The sequence below is a fragment of the Artemia franciscana genome, chromosome 9 (genome assembly GCF_032884065.1).
Source record: "Artemia franciscana chromosome 9, ASM3288406v1, whole genome shotgun sequence".
Taxonomy (NCBI): Eukaryota; Metazoa; Arthropoda; class Branchiopoda; order Anostraca; family Artemiidae; genus Artemia; species Artemia franciscana.
Genome location: NC_088871.1, coordinates 22,142,073 through 22,169,260, shown reverse-complemented (window position 1 = coordinate 22,169,260; position 27,188 = coordinate 22,142,073). Strand labels below are relative to the sequence as shown.

Genomic DNA, 27,188 nt, shown 5'->3' with positions numbered 1-27,188 from the left:
TTAACTGTCCTAGTAATACTGTGTAGCAGTTGAATTTCGCTTCATCATAAATTCAACATCTTTATTAAATATAATTTATACTGGCTTGACGATGGTTACAAACAAGGTACAAATAATGCTTGAAAAACGCAACCAGTACACAATTACTAAATTATACAACTAACTTAATTATCACTGAAATAAACACAGATAAAGAACAATAAAAAAAATATTAATGACAATTACTGAATAATAAATTTTAGAAAAGATAAAAAAAAGGATCAGAAATACTTAAATTGTCCTCTCTCGTAATCCAGTCCCACACTCACCAACTTACCGCAAGGAGATACCTCTTTAACTTGTTTTTAAATTGTGGCACACTTTCTGCTTTCCAAATTGAGTCTGGAAAGGTATTCCAGACCACCGGACCCGCGTGCTTTGCCACATGGCTAGAACAAACCGTACTTCTTAGCTCACTTACCAGGTCTTCAGCATTTCTCGTAGTATATCCGTGATAAATTGAATTAAAAAAATTATTAAAAACATCTGCTAATTTGACCAACATTCAAAATCCTAAGTTTTCTAAAAATCGACTCTGTACGTAAAACCCCTATGTCATACTTACCAATTAACCTCACTGTTTTATTTTGCTAGATCTGCACTTGTTTAAAATTACAGGTAAAATTACTTGCCTATATCGTACATCCATAATTTATGTACGGCTCAATCAAAGAGTAATATAAAAGAACCAAAATATGAGAAGGTAAAAAATGTTGAAAACGTCTTAAAATCCTAAGGCCACGCGCTATCTTACACGCAACCACACCAGCATGTCTTCTCCAGCTGAGGTTCTGATCGAGAATGAATCCTAGCTATCGCACTTCCTCAACCTACTTTAATAAACAACCATCTATTTCTATTTTACTTGCAAGATTTGGAGATACACCAGTCTGATTAAACAGAATATAATTACTCTTTGCCGCGTTAATACTAGGTAAGCTAGTGCCTACAAACTCACTCAACCCTTGCAGAGCTCTTTTTGCTTTCCGGACGAATTTTTCAAGAGTCTTCGCTGCCACAACAAGTGCTGATTCGTCGATGAAAGTTGTCGTAGACGCACCAGGAATATAGAACCGCATACTGTCGACACAAACTAAATACAGCAGGGATCCTAAGACGGAACCTAGGAGGAACTCCACATGAAGCAGAAAATAATCTAGAAAACTTCTCTCCTAGATTTACACTCACTGACCTACCATTTAAATACGAACTAAACCAACCCAAACATCTCCCTATTACAGGGAGATAACCTATAAAACAGTGAAATCAACTATATCAAACGCTTTTTTTTTAATCTATGAAAATACTAATGCAATAATCACAATTTTATAAAGCTAAAGTTACATTTTCTAAAAGATGCTGTACAGCATGCGAAGTCGAATGGCCCTTTCGGAATCCGAACTAGCCATCATACAATGCATGCAGGCTCGTGAGATGATTATAAAGTTTTCCATGGATAACTTTTTCATAAACTTTCGAAAATACGGCCAAAATAGAAATAGGCCTCCATTTCGATATATCCATTTGAGTGCCCCCTTTGTAGAGAGGGAGAATCTTTGCTGTTTTCAATAATTTAGGAAAAAACTCTGTTCTCCATTGATAAATTTATTAGGTGCACTAGCACAGGGAGAATGTACACCAGAATTGATAAATAGTCTTCAGGTTAATACCCTCCAACCCAGCACTGTTGGATCCAATCGTGCTGATGATGTTGTCAATTCAGTTGAATCACATGGACAAAATTCTATTTCTATTGCCAGGCCCCGCTCACCAGCAAACGAGTTGCCGTCCACAAGAGCTTGGGAATTTCTAGTTTCCGCTTGTATCTTTATTCCAATAATAGTAAAATAATCACCAATCTTGTCACACAACTCTTGTCTATCCTCTGCAACCGCTCCTTCGATTTTGGTTCGATGGTCTTGAGTTGTCCGAGACCCGCTAACCAGTTCATTGATAACTTTCCAAGTTCTTTTTGGATCCGATTTATTTTTCTCAAAAGATACCGAGTACTACTGTTTCTTTTTTTTTCCCTTTCCAGTGAATTTGCTATATTCCGAATCTTTTTAAAATGAGCATTATCTTCCTCCTTTGAAGATCTTAGATAATCTTGAAACACACTCTCCCGATGTTCTATTGAGTTGACTAGCTCTTAATCAACCCATGGTTTTCTCGGCATATTTGGTCTCTGGGTGTCTTCAGCGGACAAGTTTTATCATATGCAGTAGTTATGATGCTATTAAATTGCGCAAAAGCTTCGCACGGGTCTTCCTGGTTCAAACATATTCAAAAGATGTTACACTTATATCTTCTTTAAACATCCGAACGTTTTCAGGCTTAATCTCTCGAACAATTTTATTTTGCTTTTTCTGGTGTGACACTTGGAAATCTAAACTAAAGGACACTGGAAAATGATCAGATGCCGAATTCACTGCAATATTAGAAAACGCCTTTAGGATATACTTTGAAGAGACAAACTCATTGTCAATCAGGGTAGCAGAGTGATCCGTGATCCTAGTAGGTTTGGTACTGTGGGATAAAGTTCATTAGAAACCATAAAAATTAAAAAAATCTAAGTTAGAACCCTGTAGATAAAATATTAAAATTAAAATCACCCATATATAAAAACTCTTGCTGTGACCTCTGAACTATCATTAGAAGACTTTGGAAACCTTATGTGAAATCCTCATGCGACGCACTTGGAGGTTTATAAACGACTGATAGGATAATTTCCCTCGCGCCAAGCCTCCAACCAATCTCAATTTCAATAGAAAATGTTTCTATCTTACCTTCTCTCCAGACATCGAGATCCTCGTTTGGCTTCCAATTAGTGAATCACTTACTATCAAACCGAGTCTGCCGTGGTCCATTGAAGCTCTACTTCTCGCCGTAAGCTGATAGTCCGGAAAATTAAAAGACGAGAGAGGACTAACCTGACTCAAAAAGACAAAGGGCCATAAATTGAGATTCCGACATTTCAGTAGAAAATCAAATATCTCATCATACGAAGAAGTAGGGTGGCAGTTCCACGAACACGCATTAAAACCAGCATTTTCCATAATTCCAAGGTACGAGGAATCATAATATTTACTAAAGTGCAAAGGTCTATAAGTCACTGTAGACTCTTCATTTGCCAAATTTGAAAGTAAATAACTATCAATATCTAACGGGCAACTTCCAACCCGGTCAAACACGATGTGGTACCGATTGGTACATCACACATGTTTGTATCTAATAAGCCCTTTCATAGATCTCTATGAAAAAAAAAACAAAAACAAAAAAAAAAAAACAGACAAATAATTATAAGAATAATAAATGAAAAGATACCAATACATTGATAGACAATAAACCAAAACAATAAAATAAACACTGGCAACTAAAAGCAATCCGAATCCTGCGAGCAATGGTGTCTGTTGGGAGTTTAGGGAGAATTAGCCCACGATCAGACCAGACATTTTGCACTCCGAAACTATCCCTTGCCCTATTCAGAATGTCACGATGGCGTTTCCCTAGGGCCTCAGACACGAAAATGCCCGACTGAAACTTCGGTGTAAACTCAATTGACGCTAAGGCATAGATTTCACTACTTATCTTCTCGCACGATTGTTTCAGGAATCCTTGCTGTTCTGTTGTTTATCCCCGCACTTTTCTAAAACTTTCTCAGTAATTGTTTCCATCATTGATTTTTGCGTTCTTGCAATCTCGTACTCGCTAGCAACAATTTTCTTCAACAGCTGAGATGGCGAGCTCGCTAGTTTGCTGATTTTGAGCGCAGCGTATAGTATACATTTAAGGGAGAATTTTTTTATTTTGTTGCTAAAGATACATACCTAGCAGTAACAACACGAGGAACTAAGAAAAGGGTTGAACAACCACGAAAAGCGGCTCTAGACTGTCTTTTCATCAAAATATTTTTTCCTCTATAGTTCTATTTTTTTCTGTCGGACTTTACTCATAAGAAGTTTTGTTTCAAATCTGGAAAATCGTGCACTTAGTCAGAATTTTTTATGAGTAAATATATAAAGCTGGACCAACAAAAACTAAAATGAATTATCATTTCAAGTTTAAAAATAGCAGATATAACTATAAATAAACAAAACAAACCGAGAACTAACAGAAAATAAAATTAAACGTTAAGTCAAGCGTAAAACAGAAATGTATTGCGACAAATGAGAATGGGGTCACGCTCCCCCAAACCTCTAAATACTAGGGTTTCGTTTGAGCTTTTCTGAAATCAAAACATACTTTAAGCAGTTTTTTTATGATTATAGTATTGCTAAATTGGAAAATGCTCAAAAATTTGAGGAACTTTACTTTTCCGTATATCACTCACTTATATTTCAAACAATCAGACTAGTTTCATTTGTCTGATATGTAACACATTTTCATAACTCTCTCTGCATTTTAATTTCAGTCTTTTCAAACATGTAGTAAAAAATATATTGGTGGATCATTTCTTGATTTGCCGATTCGAAATATTGGTTCGTTAAACTAAACAAACTGATTCAAAAATTAGCAATTAACCTTACAAATTTTTATTAGTGTGAATTTTCAGTTCTTTTAAGTGTAAAATATTGAAAAGGAAAGATAAAAAAAAATTATAAAAGATAAATATTAAAACTAAATTAAAAATCGCAAATTGATTTATTCTGAGATTTTTTTTTTTCGAGGGCACTGGATTAGTATTGTGATTTCTTATTGTTTTTTCTAATGGTGTGATAAATTTAAAACAGATCACTCAAAATTCACATCGTTTTCAGTGTCTGCCCTAATAACACTAGCCTATAGGGGGTTTGATGGGGAGAAGAGCCAATCTTATTTTTGGTGATTTCTGTACGATGTAGGATTCGGCTGTTTATTCATAGTAATATCTGTTATTTCTAGGTTTGACTTCGTAATTTATTTGTCTTTCTACTTATATAGGTTTCATTTGGTCATGCATAGAAATTTTTCTTTTTATTTAGATTTGGCTATATATGACTTTAATTCTGCTCGTTATAGGTTAATGTCGCTTTTTAAATTTGTTTGAAACCTTTTTGTTTGGAAAATATTTTGTTTTATCTAATCGCTGTTCGCTCTTAAGCGGCATGGTTTTATTGTTTCTTAACTGTAGGTATATCATATATTTTTAAGGCTTTTGGCTTAAGTACTAAAATATTATATTGCAATTGAAATTTTAGGCACAAATTTCAACATTCTTTCAACGTTTTTAGTCAGCCGTAGTTCTGTGCAATATACTTAATTTTTTTTTTTTTACTAAATGTTGGGGTAGATGGGAAGGGTAATTTTCAATCTGGAAATCTGAATAATTTCTGATCTTGTATGGGATTGATGCTGTCTTGACCCTCCGTTTTGTTGATAACCTTGAAAATAGACGGACCTTGTTCCATTATTTCAGTTAAAGATTCTTTTTAAGTATTAAAGACAAATTACTACTCGGTATGCTTTTTTATGACCTTTATTGCTCATAAGATATCATCAACATATTTATTTTTATTATTGATGTTGTAGTATTGTAACCAGCAAACTAAACTTATTTGAGAAAACAAATTTCTTTGTTTCGTTTTCCGGCGTCACGAATCGACACAGCCGAATTTAGCTTTTTTTGCTTCGGAGTCGTTGGCCTGATCTTGGGCTTTGTGGATGTAATTCTCAAACTGACAAGAGAGACAAAATTTTTTGTCCAAGAAAGGAGGTTTTAGGTCACTTCTGGGCCCCATTTTTTTGGGCGAACCAATGTTTTTTTCTCAGTTTTTTTTTGTGCATTTTGGTTCATATAGCCCATATAGAAATTGGGTCCCATTTTCTGGGTAATCCAATGTTGTTGTTTTTTTTCAGTTCGTTGTTGAATTCGGACTCCATAGTCCAAATCCACAAATGTCTTCAGGATATTGTTGCCAATAAAAATGTTTCTAACCATGTAATTACATTGCTGCAACCTTTGGTCGGGTTTACCGAAAAATGTGTTTGGGATCAGCACTTTTGTTTTTTCTTTGCGATTGATTAAACACTGTGTTTGACAATTCTTTAACGATTTTTAATGTTGTGAAAATGATTAATTTTAAGTGGTAAGAAAGTTTTTTTTCGAAAAAAAGAAAGGTGGCACGTTCCTTGTAGTCAGTTTCAAAATGCGCTTTGTCTCCTTAGAGCCAACATTAATGTCTATTTTCTGATACAAAATCTAGGTTTCTACCTTTAAAATACGCTTAAATGTATACAATCCATTGCTGAATTACTTTTTTCCAAAACATAAAGACTGACCCAGGGTCCGTTCCTATTTCAAAAAGATGCCGAAAGTGTATGATAAAGCTATGTTATTTTACCTAAAAATATGGCGTCTATCATTTATGTCCGGTTCATCTTATGGTATAATATAACAGTTTGTTTCCACCTATCACCAAGATATTTCGAGATAAACAATTTAGGACTACTATTAGTTACTACAATATATCACTACATTGTGTTATTGCATATAATCATTGCGTGACCACTTGCATGAAAGCAAATGTCCCTAGCCTAAAATGCATGGGTAATGAATAAAAGGTAAAAAAAAGTAGCAGAATCAAGTAGCCAATCAACCCTGAGTATGCTTTGCGATTCTTTCTTTCAAGTAAATTTCTGCGATAGAAGAGAAATACCTCAGTAATTAAACCTAAAGCCTGGGCTGTACAGGTCAGCATTCTAAAATTTCATTTTCTTTTTCAATGTTCCTTGTTATTGGTACCGGATTACTACATTTAAGGCGTATTAGGACACCTGAATACGGAAAGTAAGTGGAAATCTTTCCCTTCTGTTCCTTTAGTCAAATTACTGTCCCTCATTAAGTTTCAAGTGGATCTGAGTGCGTTCATAGAAAAGTTAAAAAGGGGAATATACATATTGAAAATTTTTGCATGATTACACTCCAAACAAGATGCAATATGCATACCTTTGTGCTGAAAAATTGAAGGGTGTATTGGCGGGGCTCCTGGACCACTTTACTCCTCTAATTGTACCCACTGAAACGCCTTGTGTGATTGAGGTTCAAATAATGTCTAGTAAACCTGCCGCTCTGCTAGAAAGTTAATAAGCAGGGGTGAAATGATCTCTGAGGGGCTATTGGCCTTCTTTATGCATTCAACAAGGCACGCCTCAAACAAGGTGCAGCAGGCTTACCTTTTTACAAAAATATACAGGAAAGGGTGGGCTGTTTGGGGGAGGAATTCCAAGGGCCTACTTCATATCCCTAATCATGAGATTGAAAATTGTTGCATGATTCTGGTTGAGACATTGTACAAAATGCCTACCTTTCTACAAAAAATGGCTCTTGGAGGGATAAGACAGCATTTGAGGGTCTTTGGCCCTTTTGATCTAATCATTTAAACAAGATGCAATACCTATGTTTCTAGTTAACAGTTTACGAAGGTAGATGGAGGGTCCATGGACCCAATTAATGCATAAAGCTTTTGTTCACCCCAAACAGGATTGCCCCGTTTTTGCATTAAACCAGGATGTAGATTGTATCTCTGTAAGTTCATAGCCTTTGCCATAGGCCAACTTTTTAATACCACTGCTAAGTTTGAAGAAAATGTAAACTCATTTGTTTCTAAAGTTGACTTAAAAAGTCGACAGGAAAAATGTGTTGAGATCGTAGGAGGGGCTATAGGCCCACTTGGTGTTTTCCCTCCCGAAAATTCCCTCGCGGAAAATCCCCCACCCAGCGGAAAATTCCCTCGGTTGAATCCCTCCCCCTACCGTATAATTCCACCCTCTACAGAAAATTTTTCCTCGTGCAAAGTTGAACAACCACAGACAAAGTACAAAACGGGTACCTCGAAATGTCGATAAGATGTTTTAAAGAGTAACAAAATGACCAGACGTCTGATTTTTAATGAAATTTAACAAGTCTTTTACAGTAACAAAAAAAAAAGAAAAAAAAGGAACGGAATCAAACAGTTCATCTCATTTTCTGAGTAAAAATTCAAACGAAGCAAACCACATCAGCAGGCAACGCTCTAGCGTTGCCTTTAGTAAAGGGGCGAAAGGCTTCAATGTATTATTATTATTATTTTGTACCCGAGGCACTTAATATGTAAGGGGTGGTCGTATAAACTTTGAAGGGGGCTCATTTGATTGGAAGTCGAAAGTTCTAGTGCGCTTTCTAAGAGTCAAAAGTGACCGGAGTTTAACCAGCCCCTTCTCTCTTGGACTAACGGCCTCTAAATTATGACAAATAAAAAGGTTATCTCAAAATTTCATTCTTATGTCTTTCGGGAAAAAGAGTTTGGGAAGGGTGCTAGTTGCACTCCAAACTGTTTTTCTTCCTATTGTTAAAATCAGGGTCAACCAGTAATATTGACTTAGTAATGAGCGATGTAAATGCAAATATATCATTTTTCACCTGGTCACCTCGCATAGAATGGGTGTTCGATTTAACTTGGGAGAGTGTTCATTAGACCGAAATTTAGAAGGTTTATAAGGTTCTTTTCAGTGCTAACAATGTTCGGAGGGCACCGAACATTGGTCGGAGGACACCGAACCGATCTCTCCTTCTGTGCCCTTTTTCTCCCCGTGTGATCCATGTCAAGGAATCAAATTTTTAGAATCAGAATAATCAAAAGATCCAACAAATATGCCATAGTGGGGACGAGCTCCGTGAAGCTCCAGGGATAAAAACCATTTATTATGCAAAATGCCTAATTTTTCACTCATTGGTTTTGGTAGAACAGGTCTGGGAGTGTGGAAATATTCCCTGTCTATGTGGTAGCAAAAAGAAGGTTAGGAAGTTGCTTCTTTGTCATTCATTGGCTTTGCTTCGTACCGTGTTTTGACCTGAGGAAGTAATTTGGTCAAAAGGGAGTAAAACAATAGTTGAAATCAAGCTTTCCGATTGATCAGGAAAAAAAATATCGTCAAGAAATCTGTTACTAATTTGCTATGCTGACGATGTTTTGAATCTTAGTCGTACCCTGCAACGAGTCAGTGATGTTTTTTCTATTCTCGAAGCAGAATACCTTAAGCTTGGTCTACATTTCAATTCTTCCAAGTGGGAAATAGTCCTTTTTAACTGGAAGAGCGATCTAATAAATTCAGTCAAAATTGGGAATTCTTTGGTTCAACCTGTCGATCACCCTGTCTATCTTGGTCTACCTATAGGTTCATCCATACGCGACACCCGGTACCTCAAACCCACCGCATTTCCGCATCTTATGCGTCAATAATTTTCTGCAAGTTCAGATTCAACTGGCATTTGCTAGCTAGCCTTTTCATTGCAATAGCTCTCCCTCACATTCTGTATAATTCATCCTTTTGGAAACTGTTAACTATTACTGACAAAACAAAAATACGCTCAATCTTCGTCTGTTTCGCAAAATATTTACTCCACCTTCTACCCTGGCAAAGCAACTGAAAAATCGTCCGTCAGTTTAAAATTGCTGACCCGGACATTGCAGTAGCTAGAGTAATAGCTAAACACAAAAAAGTAAATATAACTGCCCAGGAATAGTATTATGTACTATTTCAATAGTCTCTGCCTCTTTTTTTATGTTGTTGTCGTTTGTTCGTTTTCCTTTTTTCTCTATCTCTTTTGCTTAGTCTTGTACAAAACTTGAATTTTTGTATGTCTGTGTCATCACCTGCAGTTTGAAAGAGGTTAAGAGGTTAAGATGTTTTTGTTGTGTTTTTTTAAGTGTTTGTCTTCGCGCTCAGTGTGTATTTCTTATTTTTTTTCTTTCGTTTATTGATCCGTCTTTTGCTTTTTTTGTATGACGGGTTTTCCAATAAATAATATTAATAATAATACTAATAATAATAATAAAACGGTCCAGACTAAAAGGAGTTACCGGACTTTAAATGTGTTTGATCAGCCCTGAACAGAAGGATTTACCGACCTGAAAATATTTTCGATCAGCCTAGAACAAAAGGAGTCACCGGACTTGTATTATCGATCAGACCAGACCAAGGCTTTCAAAAGTTTCGGTTGTTCGATTTCTATCCTGACATTCTAGGGTACTGATCTTATATTCTGAAGTATACAATCCTATTAACTGTTGTTTTGTATTTTGTAGATACAAAAATAAACTTAGAAAGTCAGACTTGTCTTATCAAAACATTTTATCTCTTCTTTTTCAACATGTTAGTTTCGGTAGTCTTTTTTTATTTATGTTTTTCTTGCACATATTTCACAGCAGTATTTCAAGCTCTCATTTGGTTGAAGCACATAAGCTTGGTGCGGTTTTTGCTGCAACTCGGACGAGGAAAATATTTTTCATCACACCGACAAACCTGCTTCTGTAGCATCTTCTAATGTGTCTTCATTTCACTTAATTGCTTTTAATAATGAAGAATCGACTTATTTTTCTTTTCCCACTACAAGGTCTTTTGTCATTTTCGTCCGGAAATTAGCGTTACTTATCAGTTCCCAGAGGCGTCAAATAATGTAGTCTTTAGATTTTCGGCAAGCTCTTTTTCCTAAATCAGTTAAACTAAAGTCTCTTAGCAGAAAAGGTAGCACGTGTCGAATCAATAAATTGATGTTAATTTGTAAAATTTATAAATAAATTTATCGTTGAATAATAAGTTGTCTTATAACTTGTTGATATTGAGGGACTAAGGACCTACCTGATGTTTCAGATTATCTAATTAGGTGTGAAGAAAGAAACAAGAGAGAAAATATAAATGCAAAAAGTGACCGCACCTATCTCCGAGTTCTCTAAAGAGTAAATAACAACTTGTTTTCTTCTACGCTAAAAATTGCAAATCTTACAAATTGAAAAGGTGGGCTGGTCGTGAGATGGAAAGTAATCCTTGAATAGCCGCCATGACTGTCACATGCTTTCATTTGTTGTTATAAAAAATTTTGATTTTTTAAACAGCCTAGGGGTTTCCCTGATGGTTGTTGAAAGCAAGACCGTATCCAGGGGAGGGTGGGAGTTATGTGGTTTGCCCCCCCCCCTTGAAATTTATGTCCGACTCTTTAAAACGTAACAAAAATAGCTATGAAATTGTTCTGATCCTTTTTTAAAGTTTTTTGGTGAAACCCCTGAAAAAATACCCCCCTTCTCGAAAAAAAATCCTGGATTTGTCCTTGGTTGAAAAATGAATAAATATTCTTTTCCTTATAAATTTATCTTAACCAAAATCACAAACAGAAATGAATTGTAAGTGTCTGGCTTTAGGATAAGTGAAAAACATCCTTTTTGGCTCCAGGCGAAAACCATACTTCCCGCTGCTCCGTAATGTAAGATGTAAAATCAAATCCATCCGTCTGCCTCAAAGGCTATACTTTCTGTGGAAGCGGTGAAGGTTACACCCTTACCACTTTTAAAAATCATAGCATTACCCGTATATAACTGTCGCCATAGAAATACTTGTCAAAATGTACTTTATCTTCATTGAAGATTTCATCTTCCTTGAACGATTTTTAACAAAACAAAATTGAACAACAGCGTTTAAAACCTCAAAGGACTTTGTGCGAATTCAGTTAGGTTGAAACACATGATCAGTTTATTAGGCCACATGCTCATTAATAATTTCTTTCCTTCAGCAAGGATAAGATGATAAAGAGATCATAATAGAATGTTGGATTAGGCCAGTGGTCGGCAAACTTATTAGCCAGAGAGCCAAATTTGAACATTAAAATAATTTCTAAAGAATTCGGAGTCAAATCTCCTTGTTTAGTAAACTTTTTTGTACTAAATAAGTAATACACCAAATAAAACTAAATTTCATACATATTAAATATTTATTTAAGCGAACAATATCCTTATATCTCCTTGCAAAGTTTGAGCCAGTCAGGTTTGTAAATTGTCGTTTTAATTTTTGGCATGATTCAAAGTTCTCATCAATAAACTAGATGATAAAGCAAGGGCTCTTATACAGTATACTAATCGTTCCCTACTTAAACTCTTGCTAGAGTTGAGATCTCTATATTTTCAGTCTTCTGCTTCTTTGGATTTTTGAGGTTACATAGCCTGCTTTCTGCTGCCCTATGTAGTCGATTTCTGAGCAATCAACTTGTTATTTCCGCACTTCCAATAATTTACAGATTCTATTACTGTCAATACGGTCTGACTCTAACCCTGTGATAGCTTGTAACATAATTTGGAACACTCTTCCAGAGACTTCAAAGGGCTGCCAATCGTTTGGGATTTTCAAAAAGTATGTTCAGAGAATTTCTTGCCAATAGTTAAGTTTTCCCCGGTTTCCCGAGGAATTGACGCCTTCAAGTTGGGTCTGTTGTTTATTTGTATAGGTTCAATTTTGTACTACTCCCCTGCCTAGCTTTTTTTGGTGGGAGGGATTATTGGATTAGTGATGTGAATTTGTTATTTAGAAAAAATTGATGGATGTATTTTTAGGTGATTTCGTTTTGTTTCTCCCCTGTTTTTTTTTTCTGGCCAATAGAGCCTTACGGGGGAGACTAAGTCGAAGCGTTTGTTGTTTTGTGTGTGGTGTACTGTGGATTTTGTTAAATACATTTTTGTTTGTTTCTTTTTCAATAAATTCAATTCAATTCTCAATTTACTTTTGATAATGTTCATACTTGACAAAAAATGTTTCGCGTATGCATGCAGAACTGAAAAGGGAAAGAACAGCAAACGCAAGCTATTTCTGCAAGAGTAAGGAATACTGTTCCAAGCTCTGAAACTGCTCATGTCTTCCTTCTCTAGGTCATTCTAAGCGGACCACTTGTGTTGGGAACTAAGATCGCATTTTTCTTCTCCAATATATAAAATTCAACACAAAGACCATCGAATTTAGGGTGCCATATCCTTGATTTTTGAATCCAGCAGCTGTATTTCAAAGCTACCAATGTTAATTTCAAGGAGGAAATTTCTACCCGCTTACCGTAGTATTAAGAGGGCTTTTGACAAATGCTATAGTTGCTCTGCTGTTTTTAAATTCCTGAAAGTGAAGCTGAAAAATGCTTCTCTCATATTTGAAATTGTTGTTTTATTGTTTAAGTTTATGTGTTTATCAATAGATAAATTCATTAATTGGTGATGCTTCAGCAGGCTTGGAAAGCAAAACAACGTTTCCCTTTGAAAATCATAAAAAAGTGGATAAAGCAAAAGTTGGACATAAAAAAAAGTTTCCTATCCCAATTTCAGTTTACGAATAGGCCGATTTAAATGAGACGTAACATCTACCATGACATAAGTTTTTGATAGTGAACTCCCTTCTCAAGGAGAAATGTTGTAATTTACAGAAAAAGAGTCGCAAAACGTTTTAAAACGTCCCCTCTTGATGACAAACGTACCTTGGCGCTTTTTGATGAATCATACAATGGTAAGCAAGTACCTCATGATTAATTTTTCCTTAAAAAAAGCAACAAGCCCTTCTTTTACAACAAGCCTTTTTCGTTAAAATCAACACAATTTTATCAAGGGAAATATGATGCTTATCCATACACTTAGTTACCGCACTTGTGATATCTTCTTATGGGTCTTACCTTAGAGAAGTAACAATCCTATTATTTATATAGTATTGTTCGAATTATATATTCGAACAAACCTTAATTGATCTATCTTTAGTGGTTTTGGAAGACAATGGTAAATCCTTAATTGTTTTCAGAATATCTGCTTTGTTCTTAAAATCCTCTAACTTAAACAAAAATTTTATGCTTGTTCAAGATTTATAGAAGAATTTTAATTTCAAAATAGGATACATTTTCTTCTTTTTTTTTTCATCAAGCTTTTATTGTTAACGAAAATACGATTGGGCCTTCTGGGGATGTTTGTGCCTGAGCGACACTTAAGGGACCAATGAGCCACAGGTGACTCCAGAGTCGAACTTTGCCGACCACTAGATTAGGCTATCAGAAGTGGCTGAACAAAGCCATCCAACTAGAACAGACTTAAAAATTGCAGTATATGTTGATTTAAATAAGAAGGGACAAATTTTGAACTAATAAAGTCAGATTCCTATATATACCCTCTACTAGTCTGACAATGCAAAATTCCCCTATCAAGGCTTGATTGTCCTCCTTAGCCTATCCTGCATAGGGATAGGCACATTCTTGCATTTGGCTACAAGACAGTGTTCTTTGTCAACAAATAGACAACTATCGTTTAGCCTAATATGGTAAAATTTTTAAACTCTAATTGACAAAGTTTAAACAGGAACGCAGTCTCTCGATGGAAACCAACCTATTGAACTATTGCCATTTTGCTGGAGTAATAATAATTGTGAAAATTCCATCGGTCTGATCATACCTTAACGAGGTCCTACCGTCCTCAAATGTCGATTTTATGATCACCATAAGGATTTACAATTGTCACTTTGCTAGGGGCTTTACTTGGCCTCTTTTAAAAACAAGAGCTCTTCACGATCACCATAATTCCATAATTTACGATTTTTGGCTCGTCAAAAACGATTTTTACCCTCGAATAAGGTTTTCGATTGCTGAGAAGAAATATAAAGGAAAATGATGCTTAAATGATTGCCATGTTGCGATATTTATGAGTTTATCCTTGTACGATTTTCTCTTTGATTCTATGTTTCAGGAGTTTTGTTTAATGAAAATTACTGAGGTCGGATAGTGGAAATTAGATTATATAGATTATAAATTTATTTAATCCTTGTTTGACGATAACTGGCTCCCTCCGAATATCCCAGATAAGATCTTCCAAACAAACTACGCCGTCGTTGTCCCCATATGGAATATCCTGCGTTTTTTTCAAGTATTAAAATTTACCACCTCATTCTTCTTTAACTGGATAACTAGTGTGTGTGTATATAAAGGAAGATTCCAAATTGTCCTATTTTATTTCCTTTTTGTTTGTTTTACAAAATTGCCAAAGGAATTGCATTTGTTAGAGAATATTTATAAAAACTAGCTTTTTAGCAATATTCCTTTGTAATTTTGCCTGTCTGAAAGCCAATGGAATAAATTTCTGGATATCATACTACGTCTGAAAGTAGTTGTCTATTTATCTGCTTTTTGTATTCAGTCAGGTAAGAGGGAAAAGTCAGTTACAAGTAAGTACTCTTCAAAATACCTAAGAAGCATCATGCTTGAATTTATTTTGTATCAAACAGTTCGTGGTAACGAACTGTAGTAAGGAGCGACCCGGCTCAATAGTAACCAAAACTCTAAAAAATTAAATTTTGATATCAATAGCTACATCAAAGAATCGCATTTTAATGCTGATTTTAAATATATTAAGTTACATCAAGTTTAGTCTTACCCATCAAAAGTTACGAGCCTGAGAAAATTTGCCTTATTTACGAAAATAGGGGGAAACACCCCCTAAAAAGTTGTAGAATATTAACGAAAATAACACCATCAGATTCAGCGTATCAGAGAACCCTACTGTAGAAGTTTCAAGCTCCTATCTACAAAAATGTGGAATTTTGTATTTTTTGCCAGAAGACAAATCACGGGTGGGTGTTCATTTGTTTTTTTTTTTTTTTGTTTTTTTTCCAGGGGTCATCGTATCGACCAAGTGGCCCTAGAATGTCACAAGAGGGCTCATTCTAACGGAAATGAAAAGTTCTAGTGCCCTTTTTAAGTGACCAAAAAAATTGGAGGGCATCTAGGCCCCCTCCCACGCTCATTTTTTCCCAAAGTCAACGGATCAAAATTTTTAGATAGCCATTTTATTCAGCATAGTCGAAAACCATAATAACTATGTCTTTGGGGATGACTTACTCCCCCACAATCCCTGGGGGAAGGACTGCAAGTTACAAACTTTGACCAGTGTTTACATATAGTAATGGTTATTGGGAAGTGTACAGACGTTTTCAGGGGGATTTTATTTTGTTTGGGGTGGGGCTGAGGGGAGGGGGCTATGTTGGAGGGTCTTTCCTTGGAGGAATCTGTCATGGGGGAAGGAAAATTCAATGAAAAGGGCGCAGGATTTTCTATCATTACTATAAGAAAACAATGAAAAATAAACATGAAAACGTTTTTTCAAATGAAAGGAAGGAGTAGCATTGAAACTCAAAACGAACAGAGATTATTACGCATATGAGGGGTTCTAGAAATACTTTAGCATAAAGAGCGAGGTATTTAGGAGGAGATAAATACCTCGCTCTTTATGCTAAACTATTTTTAGTAATTTCAACTATTTATTCTACGGCCTTTCTGAATTCTTAAAGAATTGGGACAAAATTTACGATTTAGTGTAAAGAGCGAGGAATTAACGTGGGTACAAACTCCCTCGTATACATAATAAAAATATAAGATTATGAAAGTTTGTTACGTAAGTTAATGCTTAAGTTACGTATATTTTTTGCTAATAAAAACGTTGGTTAAAAATTAAAAGTTCTAGTTGCCTTTTCAAGTAACTGAAAAATTGGAGGGCAACTAGGCCTCTTTCTCCACCCCTTATTTCTCAAAATCGTCTGATCAAAACTAAGAGGAAGCCATTTAGCCAAAAAAAAAAGAATTAATATACAAATTTCATTTTAATAATATATGTGCAGAGAGCCAAAACCAGACATGCATTAATTCAAAAACGTCCAGCTATTAAATAAAAAAAACTAATTTTTTAGCTGAAAGTAAGGAGCGACATTAAAACTTAAAACGAACAGAAATTACTCCGTATATGAAATGGGTTGTCCCCTCCGCAATCCCTCGCTCTTTACGCTAAAGTTTGACTCTTTGCCACAATTCTGCTTTTTAAAACAATTAAAAGCTTTAGCGTAAAGAGCGGGGGATTTCGGAGGGGACAACCCATTTCATATACGGAGTAATTTCTGTTCGTTTTAAGTTTTAATGTCGCTCCTTACTTTCAGCTAAAAAAAATTAGTTGTTTTTTTATTTAATCTTATTCAAGGAATTAATATAAATTTAAAAATATCTGATCAATCTTGCTTAATTTGTACTTGCAACAAATATTGCAGATATTGCAACAAAATATGGAAGTTAAAACCAAGGAAGTGGAGAATCATGTGTGTCAAAATTGTCGATATCGAAAGCTGTGAAAGCCCCAACCCCAATTTAAAAGAAAAAAATGATTAAGAAAACTTTATTCTCAGTAGCTTATCAAATGGAATTTTTTATTATATTGTTTTTATTCCATTTTCTGAGTTGAAGATAGTATTTTCTTCTATATTCTTTCCGAGTAGCCTATAGATTATTGTTTGTCAGATTTTTGTTTCCTTTTAAGGATTGGGACAGTCGGCAAGAGGATGACAAAACCCAAATTGAGATGATCCTTATTTTAGTTAGGAATACTCTGCACATACCACCAAGCAACGAAGACTTGAAAAGGACTGAAGATGATGCATCGTCTCATGATCAGGTAGGAAAAAAAATTGAAAAGCTTTTCGGGTTCTTCTCTGATTTGGATATGGGTTTTCTACTTCCTTTATTTTGCAAACTTCACTATGCATAGTATTTTAACTAGTAGATTCCGTGGAATATCCTGCTATTTGGTCAATGCCCATCCTCTATTTTCTATAGATCCTGGTATTTACGTGTATTAGCCTAAAACTTTAGACAATCCGAGTGGAAATTTGTCTGGTTTTGGAATGGAACGTCTATGTTATAAAAGCTCTTTGCCAAGCTAATGTCACCATTCCCTCTTAAAGTACTATTCCTACTACTCTTACTACTAACAATTCACTGCAGTCAAGCCGTCTGGGGTCATTTCAATCTGTTTAAAGCCTCCCATTTTACTTTCTCCCAAGAAGTTTTAATTTCCCTTAAGCCCTTTGTTACGGCCTCATCCCATCCTATTTTGGGGACAGTCTGCTTTTCCTTTAGCCGAAAAGAACGGATCTTTCTTTCATTATAGCCATAGAAAGTGGAATAGAAACGCTTTTCCTTATAGCCTACTGTTTGAAATATCGTCTGTGAGACAAATACCCAAGAAAAATGCATAGACAATTCCTCTGGAAAACATCTAAGAACTCCTCTTCCGCACACTTACCTTCCTATTCTTCTAAACTTTTTCCAACAGCAGAAGAAAACCTGGGCCTTGGATATTCTATTTTTAACCTCTTTACTGCATCCACCATTTTTGCTAGTAGTGCTACCTAGGTAAATGAAGCTATCCACTCACTCAATCTTCTTGTTACCCAGCATCACCTCTTCACCTCTACCTACTCCTAGTCATAGCAACTTCATCTTCTTAACATTAATTTCTAAACATGTTCCCTCACTCTAAACACTCAAAACCTCCAAGAAATCATTGATTTTGCTCACATTTTCATCAAGGACACTCAAATCATCACTATAATCTAAGCTTGAGAGAGTTTTACTTTTGTATTTGATTCCATGCTCTCCCATGTCTAGTTTCATACTGTTTTAGACAGAATCCGTCAAAATGATCCATATGAATGGGGGTAGGTGTAACTGATTAACTCTTGATTCAATACGAAACCAACTACTAACCTCATTCCTACGTTAACCGCAGCAATGTTATTCTCGTATATAGCACCGCACTAACTCATATGGTATCCCTGTTGAAGCTAGATAAGTTTAAAAATCCTGCTCCTAATTGTCTTAAAATATCCTAAGATATGGGTCTAGCATAGCTTTAGCATCTCAACGTTTCTAAAGGTTTTTCAGACAAAACAGGTAGTAGCTATTTAAAAAAAAAGTTTCTCATAGTTTTGTTGATGATAAAATACTTTGACAAAAGAATGAACATAGAAGGCCTTGAAAAAAAAGGGTACTCAACTTACGATTTTACCTCACCCGGAAAGCTTGGATATTTTTACTCATCCTTATTTTTCTCATAGGTAAGAATGTCATTAGCTGGGCATATTCTTGCTAAATTCAGAATTGAAATTTTGGAAAAAGCTTTCAATCTCTTCACAGCCGGTTATCTTTATTATTTTTTCCCCTTTACCCTTCCTTGCAAATTAATTGCCTTCTTTTGACAATAAATTTTGTTTACATTCCCTATGCTAAAACGCACTAAAAACTTTTATTTTATGAAATATTTGCAATTTTTTTTTAAATTGTCTAGATGTGTCCTTTAATGCTTCTTGTTAATTATATATTATTTGAGAACCTGTTGCTGAAGGTTCTTTTAATTACCTGATTATTGCAACAGATCTTTTAGCAATAATATAACTATAGAAGCATTGATCAAGAATATAAGATGATGATAATGACAGGGTAAATTCTAGTGAATTGACATGGGTTTAATAGAAATTATATAAGATATACCCAGGAGATCTAGAAAATGCAAACCCAGCTTACTTTTGATTTATTAAAATTTATATTCAGAGGCAATGCATGAGTATTATCTTAGTAAAGAGTTATGTGCCTCTCCTGTGTTTTTGTTTCTGATTACTTTGTTTGGAAGCTATGGTTGTAGACATTTGGGAGAAGGCTCAATAAGTTGCAAATTGAAAATTCTAATGTACTTTTTAAGGGCTGAATATGATTGAAGGGGAACCAGCCCTCCCCTCTACCCTTCTTGCCCTTTGATACCTTTCATAATATCCATGGTTCGGGTGTTGCGGAGACGAGGCGTACCTCTAATTGTGACTAGGGGACGGGGGTAGAAGTATATCGAAAGGCATTATCAAAATTGCATATCAGCAGTATCACAGGAACAGATTGGGAATCAAGTTAAAACTTTCAGGAAGTATTTGGCGGGCGGATGTAGATAGACCTTGAGTTTTGGCTTTTAACAGGGATTTCCCGTGATATATATTTTAAATAGTTTCTCCTTTCTATCACTGTAACATTCAAAAATAATTGTTGTCTACAACCAATCTGGTTTCATTACTCCGATATGCTATAAATTTTTATTCACAATTTCTTCCTTTTAAGCATATTCCTCTCTGGATAAAAAATATACAGACAATAAACTGATCAATTGTTTATTCATATGTCAATTCAAAATATGGCTTCAATAGATTGAATAGTTCGCTTTAAAAATTGCTAAGATTTAATAAAATAGTGTTATTTAAGCTTAAATTTTTAGGATAGTAAAATATCAAAATTAAATTGAACTTGTTGTGTGGTAAGCCCATACTGTGACAACTTTTAGTTAATTTATTTGTTACTGTGTTATTCTAATATTCGTTAGTTTCAGCTTTCGTCTCTTCATCCATAGTAGTAGGCTATCTGTTGTTTTTAAGTTAAATGGGACTATTCACTTTCATTTCTGTTTTATTTGAGAAATTGAATTAAAAATTCCATCGCTTAGTACCCAATTTCCACCCTACGTGAGGTAAGGAGGGGTAAAAATACCATTTGTTATATATAATAATATAATATATAATTCAAAAAAGTATATAATCGAAAGGTCGTTTCCCATTAATTCAAGTCCAAAAATGACATCAACATTGGAAATTCCATCACTTGGTATCCTATTTCCCCATTTTTTTCCCATTATGTATTGTATTATTATAATACCGTACTCCAATGAATGGCATAATTTTATCAAAATCATGTGTGGGAGGTGGGTCAAAGTCGGAGACAATTTTCCCAAATCAAGTGAAAATGACAGAGAAAACTGAAAAACTAGCCGTATACTAATAAAAAAGGTAATAAAAAGATGTACTAAAGAAAACTGATCTGTTTCAGTGGATGCTTGAATTATGCAGGCTTATCGTAGTTTTGACAACATTTTTGGAGAAACTAAATTTCAGCCGGGAGGGGAGACCAACTGGGGCCTGAAGGAAAACTAAGGTCTGGGAGAGGATGTTGCCCCCACTTCCCCATAGCAAATTACGCTCCTTATCTCAACCCCTTGGCACTTAGTGATTGGAGGAGCGAAGATATGGGGTTCTGGAACCACTCAAAGCTGTATATTATAAGAAGATTACTTATTGTTATACTCACTTATTCAAATTATTTACTTGACAATTCCATTGTAATATTCTCTCCATACGTAAAATTATGCATCCAATGAGGAAGAAAGACAAACGAAAACGGTTCTGTAGGAGAATTCAGGTAATTCTTCCCAAAATTCTTGAAATGAAAATACACATAGTTTATAATACCATTTATCGTACCTACACAAGAAATGGTATTTTTTTGAAATTTCCATTCGATTCTGAGATGTGTCGCTTCTTATTTGGGAACAGGTCAAATAAATACCTAAGCCTAAAGGCACATTTCTGTTGAGCTAGCAAATTTTCCGCAAGTATGTCGATATACAAACCTGTCCGCTCAATTAGCCTTTTATGTCGAAACTACTCGCCTGGAGCTACTTTCTTAAGTGTGACTAAATTTGATTTTAAAACAAAGAATTAAAGATGTATTTCTTCTTTTTTAATTTTTTTTTTACAAGAAGAAACGGCACTGTGTTTTGATTTTCTTTTCTTCACTCTGAAATTATTTTCCTATGGGAAATTTTTTTTTCCTATGCTTCATTATGTTTGTCGTTTTGTTTTTCTCACTATTCACTATGGTGAAATGATTAAACCCCTGAGCCTTCGTGCACAATTCTATCCTCTGCACTAACTGGAGTGAAACTATTTTGCGCGGTTCTTAAAAAGTTTTATCAAACAGTTCGTCGTGACGAACTGTAAGTAAGGAGCGACCCGCCTCATTAGTAATTGAAACTCTAAAAAACAGAATTTTGATACCAATATATTCGTCAAGAGCATCGAATTTTTATGCTGGTTTCAAATATATAAGTTTCATCAAGTTTAATGTTACTCATCAAAAGTTGTGAGCCTGAGAAAATGTGCCTCATTTTCGAAAAAAGGGGGGAAAGACCCCCTAAATGTTATAGAATATCAATGAAAATCCAACTATCAGGTTCAGCATATTGGAGAACTCTATTGTAGAGGTTTCAAGCTCCTATCTGCTAAAATGTGGAGTATTGTATTTTTTGCCAGAAGAAAGATCATGGATGTGTGTTTACTTGTTTTTTTTTTCTTCCCAGGGGTGTTCGTATCGACCCAGTGATCCAAGAATATCGCAAGAGGGTTCATACAAACGGAAATTAAAAGTTCTTTTGCCCTTTTTAAGTGACAAATAAATTGGAGGGCAAATAGGCCCCTCCTATGCCCATTTTTCTTAAAGTTACCGGTTCAAAATTTTGAGATAGTATTTTGTTCAAAATAGTCGAAAAATCTAATAACTATGTCTTTAGGTGTAAAATTCCCCCTCCCACAATCCCCGTGGGAAGGGCTGTAAGTTGTGAAATTTGCCCATTGTTTACATTTAGTATTTTTTTTTTATTGCAAGGTATGCAGACGTTTTCATGGGGGATTTTTCTGGTGGAGGGATTGGGGTTATATGGGAGGATCTTTCCATGGAGGAAGGGAATTTTCCATGAAGGGCGTGCCAGATTTCCCAACATAAATTAAGAAACGATCAGAAATAAAAAGTTTTTTTCAACTGAAAGCAAGGAGCAGCATTAAAATTTAAAACGAACAGAAATTATTACGTATAAAAGGGGCTTCACCCGGTCGTCAATTTTTCGCTCTTTACGCTAAAGATCTAATTTTATTCCAGTTCTTTAAGAATGATCCCTGAACTACAAAAACCGTTATATTAAAATAAATATCTCTTTTGAAAGAACTAAAAAACTTTAGCGTAAAGAGCGAGGTATTGACGAGGAGGCAAACTCCCTCATATACGTAATAGTTTCTATTCGTTTTAAGTTTTAGCGTTGCTCCTTACTTTCAGTCGAAATTTTTTTTTTATTTATTTAATTTATCTAGTCTTCAAAATTTATTAGATTTGTATGTATAACTGAAATAATGTTGCAGGTGATTTGGGCACTCCATGAATCTGGATTCTATAATTTGATGCTTTATATTGCGTCATCGGATTCAGAACAACATTTGTGCATGCACATTTTGGAAATTTTGTCTAAAATGCTGAAAGATTCTAATGCAGAAGACTTGGCAACGGCTGGGAAACTAATGAGTGCTTCAAGACGTGAAGAGAGTACGAATTCTCTGGTCAAACAGAAACTAGTTGAAGATATGACTAAGTCGAGAAAGAATTTTAAGTTGAGCACAAGGTAAATAATCAAGTTCCTTAAATATGTATACAGTTTCTTTCCCCAAGTCGTTATACATTGGAGAAAACGACATGAAAAATGTAGATATTTGTAATAGAAAATACAGGTTTCCTATAAAAGATGTGCTATCGGCTAGACTCGGAATATCGGTCTCTTGTAGGGTAGGTAGCCACTATTCCACTGATTATGCTGTGACTTGGCATATCGCTCAGGCTTATTTACAAACAGATTAAAATTCCGTATACCTTCCTCCTTAAGCTACACACCTTACCACCGAAAAAGGAGGGATGGTACTTGCTTGCGTTTTACTAAGTCTTTCATTTCCAATATGCTTACTGTAAACATTTTCAGTAATTTTCTTAACCCCACTAAACCCTGTCTCCCTTATTTAGCCTTTTCAGCTATCCCAGTTTACTCGCTAGCTTAGTTACTGCTATGGTTTCACCCTCTTTATCTGGGATCTCCAGGACAAGTCTTGGTATCTGTAATAAATGTAGTCCCGTTGTCCCTTATGTTTTTAGATTTAGTTTCTTGTGATACCAGCTCTTACATTTCAACTTGTCATAACGTGTCTCTTTTGTTTCCCTTCTTCGTAAAGCAGCTTGAGACCTGGTTATTTTTTATGGCACTTCGTATTAACCAAGTGACATATAGCAATCGCAAATTCTGTCGGTCTGTCGATCCCGGTTTTGCTACTTTAGGCACTTCCAGGTAAGCTAGGACGATGAAATTTGGCAATCGTATCAGGGACCGGACTAGATCAAATTAGAAATAGTCGTTTTCCCGATTTGACCATCTGGGGGGGGGGGGAGTGGGTGGCCCGTTAATTCGGAAAAAATAGAAAAATTGAAGTATTTTTAACTTACGAACGGTTGATCAGATCTTAATGAAATCTGATGTTTGGAAGGATATCGTGTCTCAGAGCTCCCGACTGGATCTGGTGATATTGGGGGAGAGTTGGGAGGGTGAAACCTAAAATCTTGGAAAACACTTAGAGTGGAGGGATCGGGATGAAACTTAGTGGGAAAAATAAGCACAAGTCCTAGATAAATGATTGACATAATCGGAACGGATCCGCTCTCTTTGGGGTAGTTGGGGGGGGGGGGGCTTAATTCTGAAAAATTAAAAGATACGAGGTATTTTTAACTTACGAACGGGTGATTGGAACTCAATGAAATTTGATGTTTAGAAGGATATCGTGTCTTAGAGCTCTTATTTTAAATGCCGACCGGATCTGGTTACATTTGGGGGGGGGGGGGAGTTGGGAGGGGGAAATCTAAAACTTGGAAAACACTTAGAGTGGAGGGATCGGGATGAAACACAGTGGGAAAAATAAGCACAAGTCCTAGATATATGATTGACATAACCGGAACGGATCAACTCTCTTTGGGGTAGTTGGGGGGGGGGGGGTAATTCTGAAAAATTAAAAAAATTAGGTATTTTTAACTTATGAACGGGTGATCCGATCTCAATGAAATTTGATATTTAGAAGGATATCGTGGCTCAAAGCTCTTATTTTAAGTCCCGGATGTGGTGACATTGGGGGAATTTGGAGTGGGGGAAGCTAAAATGATGGAAAACGCTTAGATTGGAGGGATCGGGATGAAAATTGGTGGGAAAAATAAGCAGGGGGTTAATTCTAAAAAATTAGAAAAAATGACGTATTTTTAACTTACGAAGGAGTGATCGGATCTTCATAAAGCTTCATGTTTAGAAGGACCTCGTAACTTAGATCTCTATTTTAAATCTCAGCCGGATCCAGCGTAATTGGGGGGGGGGGGCAGTTGGGGGGAACCGGAAATCTTAGAAAATACTTAAAGAGGTGAGATCAGGATGAAACTGGATGGGAAGAATAAAAACCTTTCTAAGATACGTGACTGACATAACCGGACCGGATCTGCTCTCTTTGGTGGAGTTTGGGGGGGGGGTTAATTCTGAAAAACTAAAAAATGAGGTATTTTTAATTTACGAACAGGTAATCGGATCTGAATGAAATTTGATATTTAGAAGGATATCGTGTCTCAGAGTTCTTATTTTAAGTCGCGACCGGATCTGATTACATTGGGGGGAGTTTGGGGTGGGGGAACCTAAAATGATGGAAAACGCTTAGAGTGGAGGGATCGGGATGAAACTTGGCGGGAAAAATAAGCAGAAGTATTAGATACACGATTTACATAATTGGAACGGATCCGCTCTATTGGGGGGGGGGTTAATTCTGAAAAAATTGAAAAAAATGACGTATTTTCAACTTACGAAGGAGTGATCGGATCTTAATGAAATTTCATATTTAGAAGGAACTCGTAACTCAGATCTCTTATTTTAAATCTCAACCGGATCCAGTGTAACTGGGGGGGGGGGGGGGCAGTTGGGGGGTACCGGAAATCTTTGAAAATACTTAAAGCGGTGAGATCAGGAAGAAACTAGATGGGAAGAATAAAAACCTGTCTAAGATACGTGACTGACATAACCGGACCGGATCTGCTCTCTTTGGTGGAGTTGGGGGGGGGGGGGGGGTAATTTCGAAAATTGAGGTATTTGTAACTTACGAAAGGGTGGCCAGATCTTAATGAAATTTGATACTTAGAAGGATCTTGTGCTTTAAAGCTCAGAATTTTAAATTCCGACCAGATCCTGTGACATTGGGGGGATGGGAAGGGGAAACCAGAATTCTTGGAAAACGTGAAAATTGGGGTATTTTTATCTTACGAATAGGTGATAGGTGATATCTTACGAATAGGTGATATTCCGTACTCTTGATGAAATTTGATATTTAGAAGGATCTTGTGCTTTAAAAATATAATTTGAAATTCCGACCAGATCCTGTGACATTGGGGGGATTGGAGGGGGAAACCGGAATTCTTGGAAAATATGAAAATTGGGGCATTTTTATCTTACGAATAGGTGATAGGATCTTAATGAAATTTGATATTTAGAAGGAATTCATGTCTCAGAGCTCTTCAAATCCTGACCAGATCTTTTGACATTGGGGGGAGTTGGAGGGGGAAATCTAAAAAACACTTTGAGTGTAGGAATCGGGATGAAGCTTGGTGGATAGAATATGCAAATGTCCTTGATACGTGATTGACGGAACCGTACTAGATTCGCTCTCTTTGGGGGAGTTGGGGGGAGGGGTTTAGTGATTTGGCGAGTTTGGTGCTTCTAGACGTGCTAGGACGATGAAAATTGGTAGGCGTGTCAGGGAGCTTCTCAAATTGATTTGATAAAGTCGTTTCCCCAGATTCGACCATCTGGGGGGCTAAAGGGAGAGGAAAAATAAGAAAAAATTAGGTATTTATAATATACGAGTGGCTGATAGGATCTTAATGAATTTTGATATTTAGAAGGACATCGTCTGGAAGCTCTTATTTTAAATCCTGACCGGCATTAACCCTCTTATTTTCCTTTTAAATCAATCTATTGATTCATAGAATTTTGTTAGAGCTCATACCAAATGATCTCTTGGCTCTTAGCTCTTCATGCCTCGTCACAAGTTTCATATGAGCTCTTAGCTCTTGTTTTTTTCTTATAATTTTTTTTTAAATCGTTTTTTCTATTATTACTATGATCGTTATTAAATAAAAAAAACTAGTTTTTTTTAACTGAAAGTAAGGAGCGACATTAAAACTTAAAACGAACAGAAATTACTTCGTATATGAAAGAGGCTGCTTCCTCATCAACGGGTCGCTCTTTACGCTAAAGTTTGACTCTTTCTCTCAATTCTTCTTTTTAAAACAGTAAAAAACTTTAGCGTAAAGAGCGGGGCGTTGATGAGGAAGCAGCCTCTTTTATATACGAAGTAATTTCTGTTCGTTTTAAGTTTTAATGTCGCTCCTTAATTTCAGTTAAAAAAACTAGTTTTTTTTATTTAATTTCTGAACGTTTTTGAATCAATGCATGTTTTGATTTTGGCTCTCCGCAGAGGAATAATCAAAACGAAATTTGCATTTTTTTTTTTTTTTTGGTTAAATGGCTTTCTCATAATTTTGATCGAATGATTTTGAGAAAAAAAGAACGGGGGAGGAAGCCTAGTTGCCCTCCGATTTTTTGGTTAATTAAATAAAAAAACAAGTTTTTTGAAATGAAAGTAAGGACCGAAATTAAAACTTAAAACGAACAGAAATTACTCCTTATATGAAAGGGGCTTTTCCTCCTCGACACCCCGCTCTTTATGCTAAAGTTTTTTATTGTTTTAAAAAGTAGAGTTGCGAGAAAGAGTCAAACTTTAGCACAAGGAGCGGGGTGTCCAAGAGGAAAAGCCCCTTTCATATAAGGAGT

General features: G+C 35.7%; 2 protein-coding genes across 2 annotated transcripts in view; both read left to right on the top strand.

The window, feature by feature from the left end:
* LOC136031149 (hemicentin-1-like) overlaps positions 1 to 27,188 on the top strand; it is a gene marked incomplete at its 5' end in the record, with an annotated part of 290,871 nt that overhangs the window by 262,634 nt on the left and 1,049 nt on the right.
* The window catches only part of LOC136031148 (protein timeless homolog), a 117,136-nt gene continuing 107,060 nt past the window's right edge, over positions 17,113 to 27,188 (top strand). The window contains exons 1-2 of the mRNA XM_065710470.1: positions 17,113 to 17,267; positions 22,657 to 22,913. Of these exons, the coding sequence (XP_065566542.1) occupies positions 17,175 to 17,267; positions 22,657 to 22,913 (350 nt within the window). The 5' untranslated portion in view covers positions 17,113 to 17,174. The remainder of the gene's footprint in view (positions 17,268 to 22,656; positions 22,914 to 27,188) is intronic.